At 44.5% G+C, this 10954-nt stretch overlaps 1 protein-coding gene across 1 annotated transcript; it reads right to left on the bottom strand.

The window, feature by feature from the left end:
* Positions 1–486: 486 nt before the first annotated feature.
* Positions 487–7281, bottom strand: vps45 (vacuolar protein sorting 45 homolog). Its single transcript, XM_020621465.1, has 15 exons — positions 6932–7281; positions 6381–6515; positions 6237–6297; positions 5881–5960; positions 5135–5203; positions 4454–4591; positions 4042–4152; positions 3640–3774; positions 3088–3201; positions 2838–3005; positions 2385–2543; positions 2034–2141; positions 1714–1835; positions 1334–1465; positions 487–968 (listed from the first exon to the last, which is right to left on the bottom strand). Exons 1-15 carry the CDS (start codon positions 7199–7201, stop codon positions 887–889), a joined length of 1884 nt encoding a protein of 627 aa, XP_020477121.1. The 5' UTR covers positions 7202–7281; the 3' UTR covers positions 487–886.
* Between the last annotated feature and the right edge of the window lie 3673 nt (positions 7282–10954).

Here is a 10954-nt window from a genome sequence, read left to right as displayed (position 1 = left end):
CAGTCGAAGTGTGACACAGATGATTATTTAATAAGAGTGAATATTCTGAAGCCACGTCTTGAATATTTTTATCTTCTCTGGTGTTCATTTATTCTGAGCATTAACTAAACACCATAAGTATGTTATGGGTGTGTTGCTGGGCGTGTGCAGGAGCAGCTGAGGAGCTCCTGGAGACTGAGCTGTAAACAGTGTGAGGTGGGAAAAGATGAAACCACATCTCTGCCAGATGTGATGCAGGTTCTCATGTTTCTTATTTATTGGTGTTTTGTAACATCACACTGATGAACACAGATGCTATACAGACACAGTCCACCCAACAGCAGCAGCAGCAGCGTGTCCGGGCGACGAGGGGGTCCATGTTCCCTGTCTCACACAGATGGTGCTCAGCTGCTCGAAGACTAAACGGAGAGAAGGTATTCTGGGCTGGAGCAACACAAGGGGTGCAGGAAGTCACTGTGCTGTCACCTTCTCTATTTTTATCAGAAGTGTGTGTGTGTGTGTGTGTGTGTGAGAGCAGAGAAACTAACAGCGAGTCAGATGCAGAGAGGAAACAGTGACACTGTTGTTTTTACAGCATGAAGTGCATTTAGTGAAGTGACGTCTGCAGCCATGAGCTAACACACACCGAGTTACGCTGCACATTAAGGTTCACTAGAGAACAGACACTGTGTCCACTTTATTAGGTACACCTGTACAGTCTAACACAATCCACCTGCTCTGATTTTTGTTGAACTCATTGTTTTATTCACAGGTGTTCCTAATTATCTGACCACCTCGTGTGTGAACAAGGACGACAAAAAAAACAAACACCTCTGAAACGTCTGAGCACGGAGATGATGTCGGACAAATACAAACATAAAGTTAGGAATAGTCTTTTCATTTGTGTTCAGCGCCGGTTGCCATGGCGACCACTTCCCTGCAGTTGGTCACCACCTTGACTTGTCACTGACATCACTTCCTCCAGGAAACTAAGACACAGAGAGAGAAGAAGAGAGAAGAAGAGGTGCGCTCAGGTAAAGTATCAGCAGCTGTCTGAATGCAGTGCTGGAGGTACTTGTACTGCAGTACTACATACTGCATTGTAGTGATGGAAGAAGTACTCGGACTACCTACTGAGGTAGAGTTAGCAGTAAAGGTTATTTATACGCTCTGTGAATGCTACAAATATACACCACTGGGAATGAACATCATCAGGTGTAGGTTTATTACCAGATATGTCCCAGCTGCTGAGTCAGGTTCACTGCGTGTACCTGTGTGTACCGCTGTGTGCCACTGTGCGTATCAGTCTGTGTGTGTGTGTGTGTGTGTGTGTGTGTGCGCGTGCGTCTCTGACCTCTTGGTGTTGTGAACGGTGCTTCCTCCCAGCACGATGCGGACTCCAGGTGTGCTGCGGTTCAGGTTGTAAACAATCAGAGCTTCTTCATACGTGGCTCCACCAATCAGAAACACAATGATGTCCTGAGGTCTGACACACACACAAACACACGGGTCAGAGTGTTAAACATGTCTGTTCTCAGAGGAACCTGTTCCTTCACATTCTGTTCCCTCTGACTCTCGTGAACTTTCACTCAGACACTTCTAGCTCATCGCTCCTGAGTTGCAGTGTCACTGACTGATCACAACTGATCATTAGCACTGTTTTCATTGATAGGGCTGAATCTGTCGGGTGTGTTATTGTCCGTCCAGCATGTTCCTGTCTGTCGGACATCTTACCTGTCTCGGAGGCTGCTGGGTCCCAGGTACGGGAACTGGCTGTCCTTGAGCCGACCTTTGATCAGCTGATCCAGAGTGTCATGAAGCAGCGGCTGATGCTGAGTGTATACGTTCTCCACTCCCTGAGCACACACACACACACACACACACACACACACAGGTGGATATGTGCTGCACATTCACTGTTTGCACATCTGCACCAGGCGTTAGGCACTCACGGCAGGACTGGCAGCAGATAGTCTGTGATGTCATGAGGCCTGTGCATGTTGGCGTCTGCGGGACTGAGAAGGTTCCTAGTGTGTGGGTGTGTGTGTGTATACCTTGAGTCCTTTGAAGAACTGTTTGGTGATAGCAACGGCGTCTGTGGGCGTGATGAGGTCACTTCCTCTGACTCGTTTCCCTCCGTACTCAACCACAGCCTGCACCATCTGAGACAGACACACCTCCGGTGAGTAACAGCACACGAGCGAACTCTTCACCACAGCCTGACATCCACAGTTCATCACACACAGGTGAACAATCCCCACCTTCATTCACAAAACAGCTTTGGTTCTCACACAGGTGGAGCTAAACTGTGTGATTATTTGCCTAAAACCGGTTGACAGAACATGAATCTGGTTCATTTGATGAAAATGAGGAAAACCAGTGTTAGTACTGATGAAGGTCGTTACCCTACGGTGGCGCTCAGACACTCCTCTCCTGCTCAGCTCATCCATCAGAGACGGGAGGATGCTGCTGCTGTGGCGCTCGTATCTCAGAGCGTAGAGCATGACCAGGCGGACGGCGTCCAGCTCTGACAGACGAGGGTTCTGCAGCAGGCGCCGGACGCTCTGAGGACACATGGAGCACACAGAATCAGAACGTCTAGTTTGTCTGGAGGTAACCGTCACTAATAATAGATCCTCTTCAAGGTTTCTCACAATCTGGACGTTGATAAACTCTCAGAACAAGCTACATTTTAATGAGCCGATTACGTTACATTCACACAGTTTGAATGAGGTATATGTGAACTAAAACTAAGAACCTCCACAGTCTGAAGAACGAGAGGCCCATCTACCTGCAGCAGGGTCAGTGTGAACACGTGAGAGTGACAAGCTGCTGCATGATGTGGTTGTGTGTGTCACCTGCTGAGCACTGGAGTGGTCGTTCTGACAGGCCAGCTCCTGCTCCACCTCCGACACCTCCATCAGCTGACGCTCGGACACCAGCCGAGACAACTCCCCAACCACCGTCACGTGTTTGGATACAGTGCCCGACATCTTCTTAAACTGAGGATAGTTGTCAACAAATGCCTGTGGGAGGACACAGCAGACGTTTCAGACAGGAAGGGGACTTGCAGACAAAGACAAAAGCTACATCTCAGCTGCCTCCGACCTTCATGTCACCGATGGACTCCAGCTTCTGCTGTCCTTTGGGTCTCTTCTTCTGGAAGTCCTCCATCAGGTTCTTTATGTTGGTGCCGATCTCTCCAAAGTTCAGGTACAGGTTCTAACACACAGCACAGTCACTGTCAGAGGCAAAACCGCCGAGTGTGGCTTCAGTAGCACAGAGCAACTCAGACATTCACCAGCTCTGGATCCATTATGACATAAAGTCTTCAGTTACTGTCGCTGGTCTTTATTCTGCAGTTTAAACTCAGTGTCTGACAGAATAGTCTGACATGATCTACTTAGATCTGTGCACAGCAGCAGTTGTTACCCACCATTTCATAACATTATTAGTGCTGCTAACTCTTTAAACTCTCTGCTCTGAGGTGTTTTTTCCACATAGTGACCGTGGACATGGGTTTTTTTCAGTTTTGACAGCTTTGTCCTGTTTCTGGGGGCCAGTGCATAAAACTCTTTTGCTGTTGGGGACATTACTCGCACTCATTAAATGTCACTTTCATGTCTTCACTGTTGTGTTGCTCAGTGTCTTCAGACTCACATTGGCGTAGAACTCGTCATTCTCTGCAGACAGCACCACCTCCCTCAGGTCTTTACTGATCCCCGGGACTCTGGACAGGTCAATCCGGTTGTTGTTCAGACCCAGCAGCTCGTGCACCATCGCCTGGTAAGTCCACTGCAGCATGATAGAAACTGATCAGTGGCTCTGAACTCAAACACAGCAGAAGCACTGAGGTCGTTCATGAAGAAGACATGTGTGGTGTCAGCTTTACATTGTTTCATGACCACATTCAAACTTCATGTTTTGCCTCAGTTAATATGAAACTGAGGGTGCTCAGACATCTGATCTGCCAAGTCCACAGCAGGAGGACACTGATTATCTGAGTACTATTTCTGTTGAACACCTGGTGATGTCACGGAGCAGAGCACTGCGATCAGTCACCTGGTTGAGCAGAGGTGTGATGGCGTCGTCGCTGCGGTCGAGGATCAGCAGCAGAGGAGGGACTTCAGTCTTCCTGAAGTCAAACAGCTCATACTCCTTTGTGATGATTTGCTGCAGAGGAATGAGTACTCTCATCATTTACTGTAGTAAAAGTACAAATACTCTGTTACAAGGAAAAATCCAGCATTTAAAAGTATGAGCTAAATGTACTTGAAATATCAAAAGTAATAGTACTCATTCTGCAGAAGTGGCTCCTGACAGCTTTGTGCTGTACATTTATTATTCAATGTCGTACAGTTAAAGGTACAGTATTCCCTCTGAAATGTGGCACAATACAAGTATAAAGTACTGGAGTACTTAGCAGAACTGGTGTGTGATGGAGGAGTGTGCCAAGTGTTGGTGTGCTGGGAACCTTGACGCTCTCGGCCAGGCGTTTAGACATGTCTGACGACAGCTGGTAGCGGATCATTGGACACTTCTTCAGCGCCAGGAGGACGGAGGTCAGACCCTGAGTGCAGCGAGCCAACAGGGAGGGCTCCCAGCTGCGGCCCTGACACACAGCAGCACAGATACCAGGAGTGAGACCCCCCACAAGGAGGACACATATTAATGATGAACCAGCTGCTGCTCACTAAGGTCCTCAGCATCTTCCTGCTCCCTCCACGGCCGTTCCTCTGGCTCCGCCATCAGGGGCCAGTTTCATAGACCCGCTTTACTGTGGTATATGTGTTAGACAGTCCGAGTAGAGCTTTTAGATTAGTCTGCTGTAGCTCGAACTGTGCAGCCTGAGCTGTGATAAACACCTGACGGTGTGCAGTTCTGTATGACCCTGCTGGTTTCCTGCTCTGGTCGCTGTAAAATCACCAAAGTGATGCTGCCTGTCTGTGGTTATGTCAGCACTGAGGACACACTTGTCTTCTTTCAATTTAATCCTTTCATTTAAATTAAAATTAATCTGATCAGTCTGGAAACGGAACCTACATCCTTCCAGTCACAAGCTTGCTTCTCCAACTTCAATATTCAATCTACAGCTCACTGAAAGACAGGACCAGTAGGACCAGTGGAACCTTTGGAGAGGCTTCCAGTTTCTTACCCTGGCAACTCCCAGCAGGTTCAGGGAGAACAGGTGAGGATTCACAGCGATGAAATCTCCATAAAACTCCTGCAGACACACACAAACATCAAGTTGTGGTTAAAGTGAAATGTCTGTTCATGCACCAGTTCTCTCCCTGAAAAACTGGTCTGCCCTCTCTGGGGCAGAGGAACAGGAGGCAAACAAAAACATCTGACACATGATCACCCATCAGAGTCTCCACATCAGAGTCTCCCCTGTGATGGTTTGGATCAGGGCTGCCTTCACTTCTGGTCTGGGCGTTTGAACACGCTCTGTTCTCTTGTCTGTTTTGCTCGTGTCAATATCAACCTGCCCACTGCTGCAGGTGAACTCAGCCTTTTGGTCTAACTCAGGCACATTGACATAATTTGCTCTTGATTAATGTGTGTTGAATAAATAACACCAGCTGCCTCCTTCCACATCTGCACAGGTGTGGTGCAGTGGGCCGTGGTGAGTTGTGGGAAACACTGAGCTCTGACTACACAGCAGTGCTGTGAGAAGGGTTCGTTGACTGCCGGTGAAGTAATGTGCATGTTGGTATATTTGTGACGTGGGCCACACCTGGGCCACCTGAATATACACTGAGTCCTCAGGTTCCCCAAGTCACAGTGAGACGCCCCCTGCTACTTTGGAGTGGAAATACACTGCACTGAGTTTCCTCAGAAGTGTGTGTGCTGCTGGATGCAACAGTGTCCGTCTTGGCCAGATTTGGGTTTCAGACTCACCTGGACTTCAGCCACCACTTCCTGTTCATCAGCTTCAGCCAGAGCTTTGATCTCACTCTTACTGATCACATTACTGAAGTCTGAAACACACAGACAGACAACAGCAGGGATTAGTAAAGGGGATCGATGAAGTCTGATGAATATACTGCATTTTGATTTATTCATCTGATTCTGAAAAGGAACTAAAGTTATCAAATGCATGTAGTGCAGTAAAGATGCAGTCAAGTTCAAGTATGAAGCTGCAGGAATGGAAATACTCAAGTAAAGTACAGATACCTCAGAACTGTATTTAGATACAGCAGTAAATGTACTAAGTGATGCTGCACCACTGATGTGCAGCGAGTTAAGTCTCTTACAGATGAAGTAGACGCTGTACTTTGGTCTCCTCAGCTCCTGAATCAGATGCTGCACGTTCTCCTGCATACACACACACACTTCATCAATTTGATCTCGATCAGTATTAGAAACATATCTTTGCTACCTGCGGCCAGGCCTGGTACCTTGGTGGGTCGGAGGAAGCAGATGGCCTTCAGGTGTTTCATGCTGTCTCTGTTCTGAGAGTCAATCCGTTCAAAGAGGTAAACCTCCTTCTGCAGGATCTCTGACTGAGTGTACACCATGCTCACTATACTGGTCTGTAACACACACAGTTTAAAGATGTGATCTGAGCTCTCACTTATGTGCATAGATCAGATATTATTCAACACACGTTTGTAGAGAAAACACAGCCAGACTTCCTGTTACAGCAGATCAACATTTCACCTGCCGACTGTAACCCACCAATAGTCTGAGTAATTACACAGCAACAGTAGTGTGCACGCTACAGTTACACAACTCCAAGACTGCCATCAGAGCCAGGAACAATTGTAGTAAATATTTAGGTTTCGGTAAACTCGGTTTGTCAACAAAGTCTGAACAAATAACTAACACAGTACAAATACCACACAGTAAAACTACTCCACAGTCCCCGTATCACACAGTATAACTATCCCCAGTCCCAGTATCCGACACCCCCGGTGTCCCGGTATAACTGTGGCCGCCGGTGTCTCACCGTCTCTCTGTCCATCAGCAGAACCTTCATCCCGGGCCCGCTGCTCTCGATCATCTTAGAGACGTACTGTTTCACCGCGAGCGTCACGTTCATGATGGCGGCGCTCAGAGACAACAACAAAATAACAAATGACAATGGTAACAACAGCCGTGTTGCAGGTTTTCTGTCTGGTTCGGTTGGGTCTGCACAAATACCTGCTCCACTGCTAAGACAACACAGCTTGCCTGCTGATTTCCGGGGTCGTGACGTCATTACGCCACACGTACGCATGAAAGTCACTTTCGGCTTTTCCCGATTAGGGCTCGCCACAGTGAATCGTCATACTGACGACTAACCACTGATTACATTCAACATTACCCCTTCAATTTCCAACTTCCAACTTCAAACTGATCACCCTGTCTGACACTCTTTTCATCTCTAAAACATTCCTCACGAGCTCCTCCTTCAGGATCACTCCTACCCCATTTCTCTTCCTATCCACACCATAATAATGCCCGATACGTGGTGTATCGGGCATTATAGTTGCAATAATGCCCGATACGTTTATTTATTTAATATTGTTAATAATAATTGTTATTGTTGTTGACAGCGTTATAAGCTTGTAACTGATTTTTCTGGAGCTACTTTTTCTTTATTGTTTTCCTTTGTACAACAATGTATCATATTTTATAAGCTGCGCATTATGATTTGTATGTAAAATGTATTAATTTGCACAGGAACCAGTACCTTTGTCTGACACAAATGCTGAGGAGTACTCTTTGAAATGCAGTGACACATAGTTCTAAGTAGACATAAAATGGAAGTACTCAAGTACTTTACAAATATCTCAGAACTGTATTTATATACAGTATTTCAGTAGCTATACTTACATATGTTCCACCACTGTAGCCTATATGTTATAATATACAGGTTAAGTAAAAGTTTTAGTATAAAATTGAATGTAAATGAAAGCATTTGAAAAAAATATGTCACCAACGTTATTGTGTGAAACACTCAAAAACCAACTGAACAGAGTACATAGGTACAGAATTGTTCATCTTTGGTCAATAGTGATACTAAAAAATATGTATTTAGCCAATTGAAAATTGGTAGTAATGTCAGCTGACCAGCTAGCTTTGGTTTAAGCTTTGGTTTTATCATGCAGGGGAGATCGGGTCAGTTGTAACACTGCCAGTTTGACCAGTCAAAAAAAGGCTGTGGTGATGATCTCTATCAAAAACTCCCTTTTCCTTTTTGAGCTGACAGGAGAAATGGCAGGTCACTGTGAGAAACACTGGATTTTATGAACAAAAACTGATTTTCAGGTTTTAAAAAAGGATTTTTTTAATCAAGATTATTTTTGCTTATGTTCACTGTATTGTAGATACAGTGGTTTGACTTACAGTATATGTCTCAAAGCAGCAGTTCCTCTAGTTTAAAATGCTATATATTCATGCTAACTTCAAACCCACATACTGTTGGCTATGTAGTGGCTGTTTGGGGTGGGGGTGGTTGTAACAGTGCAACTCCATATGTCCAGTGACCAAGAGATGCTGACACCTCTGTTTGTGAGAATCTTTCCACTGTATGCTTGAACGCTTCACACACTCAAGGCCAAGAGAAGTGGGGGTCAAGTCAGTACTTTGTCTGTTCAAGGCCAACCAACCCTGCACCCCAGGAGCAACATCTGCATTTTCCACATCTGTGACAGGGATTGTCATACTGACGACTAACCACTGATTACATTCAACATTACCCCTTCAATTTCCAACTTCCAACTTCAAACTGATCACCCTGTCTGACACTCTTTTCATCTCTAAAACATTCCTCACGAGCTCCTCCTTCAGGATCACTCCTACCCCATTTCTCTTCCTATCCACACCATAATAATGCCCGATACGTGGTGTATCGGGCATTATAGTTGCAATAATGCCCGATACGTTTATTTATTTAATATTGTTAATAATAATTGTTATTGTTGTTGACAGCGTTATAAGCTTGTAACTGATTTTTCTGGAGCTACTTTTTCTTTATTGTTTTCCTTTGTACAACAATGTATCATATTTTATAAGCTGCGCATTATGATTTGTATGTAAAATGTATTAATTTGCACAGGAACCAGTACCTTTGTCTGACACAAATGCTGAGGAGTACTCTTTGAAATGCAGTGACACATAGTTCTAAGTAGACATAAAATGGAAGTACTCAAGTACTTTACAAATATCTCAGAACTGTATTTATATACAGTATTTCAGTAGCTATACTTACATATGTTCCACCACTGTAGCCTATATGTTATAATATACAGGTTAAGTAAAAGTTTTAGTATAAAATTGAATGTAAATGAAAGCATTTGAAAAAAATATGTCACCAACGTTATTGTGTGAAACACTCAAAAACCAACTGAACAGAGTACATAGGTACAGAATTGTTCATCTTTGGTCAATAGTGATACTAAAAAATATGTATTTAGCCAATTGAAAATTGGTAGTAATGTCAGCTGACCAGCTAGCTTTGGTTTAAGCTTTGGTTTTATCATGCAGGGGAGATCGGGTCAGTTGTAACACTGCCAGTTTGACCAGTCAAAAAAAGGCTGTGGTGATGATCTCTATCAAAAACTCCCTTTTCCTTTTTGAGCTGACAGGAGAAATGGCAGGTCACTGTGAGAAACACTGGATTTTATGAACAAAAACTGATTTTCAGGTTTTAAAAAAGGATTTTTTTAATCAAGATTATTTTTGCTTATGTTCACTGTATTGTAGATACAGTGGTTTGACTTACAGTATATGTCTCAAAGCAGCAGTTCCTCTAGTTTAAAATGCTATATATTCATGCTAACTTCAAACCCACATACTGTTGGCTATGTAGTGGCTGTTTGGGGTGGGGGTGGTTGTAACAGTGCAACTCCATATGTCCAGTGACCAAGAGATGCTGACACCTCTGTTTGTGAGAATCTTTCCACTGTATGCTTGAAGGCTTCACAACGCTTCACACACTCAAGGCCAAGAGAAGTGGGGGTCAAGTCAGTACTTTGTCTGTTCAAGGCCAACCAACCCTGCACCCCAGGAGCAACATCTGCATTTTCCACATCTGTGACAGGGATTGAACCTTTACAGTGCCTTGCGAAAGTATTCGGCCCCCTTGAACTTTGCGACCTTTTGCCACATTTCAGGCTTCAAACATAAAGATATGAAACTGTAATTTTTTGTGAAGAATCAACAACAAGTGGGACACAATCATGAAGTGGAACGAAATTTATTGGATATTTCAAACTTTTTTAACAAATAAAAAACTGAAAAATTGGGCGTGCAAAATTATTCAGCCCCTTTACTTTCAGTGCAGCAAACTCTCTCCAGAAGTTCAGTGAGGATCTCTGAATGATCCAATGTTGACCTAAATGACTAATGATGATAAATAGAATCCACCTGTGTGGAATCAAGTCTCCGTATAAATGCACCTGCACTGTGAGAGTCTCAGAGGTCCGTTTAAAGCGCAGAGAGCATCATGAAGAACAAAGAACACACCAGGCAGGTCCGAGATACTGTTGTGCAGAAGTTTAAAGCCGGATTTGGATACAAAAAGATTTCCCAAACTTTAAACATCCCAAGGAGCACTGTGCAAGCGATAATATTGAAATGAAAGGAGTATCAGACCACTGCAAATCTACCAAGACCTGGCCGTCCCTCTAAACCTTCAGCTCATACAAGGAGAAGACTGATCAGAGATGCAGCCAAGAGGCCCATGATCACTCTGGATGAACTGCAGAGATCTACAGCTGAGGTGGGAGACTCTGTCCATAGGACAACAATCAGTCGTATACTGCACAAATCTGGCCTTTATAGAAGAGTGGCAAGAAGAAAGCCATTTCTTAAAGATATCCATAAAAAGTGTCGTTTAAAGTTTGCCACAAGCCACCTGGGAGACACACCAAACATGTGGAAGAAGGTGCTCTGGTCAGATGAAACCAAAATCGAACTTTTTGGCAACAATGCAAAACGTTATGTTTGGCGTAAAAGCAACACAGCTCATCACCCTGAACACACC

The sequence above is a fragment of the Monopterus albus genome, unplaced genomic scaffold, assembly GCF_001952655.1.
Source record: "Monopterus albus unplaced genomic scaffold, M_albus_1.0 scaffold260.1, whole genome shotgun sequence".
NCBI classification, from domain to species: domain Eukaryota; kingdom Metazoa; phylum Chordata; class Actinopteri; order Synbranchiformes; family Synbranchidae; genus Monopterus; species Monopterus albus.
This window is presented reverse-complemented; position numbering and strand designations above follow the sequence as displayed.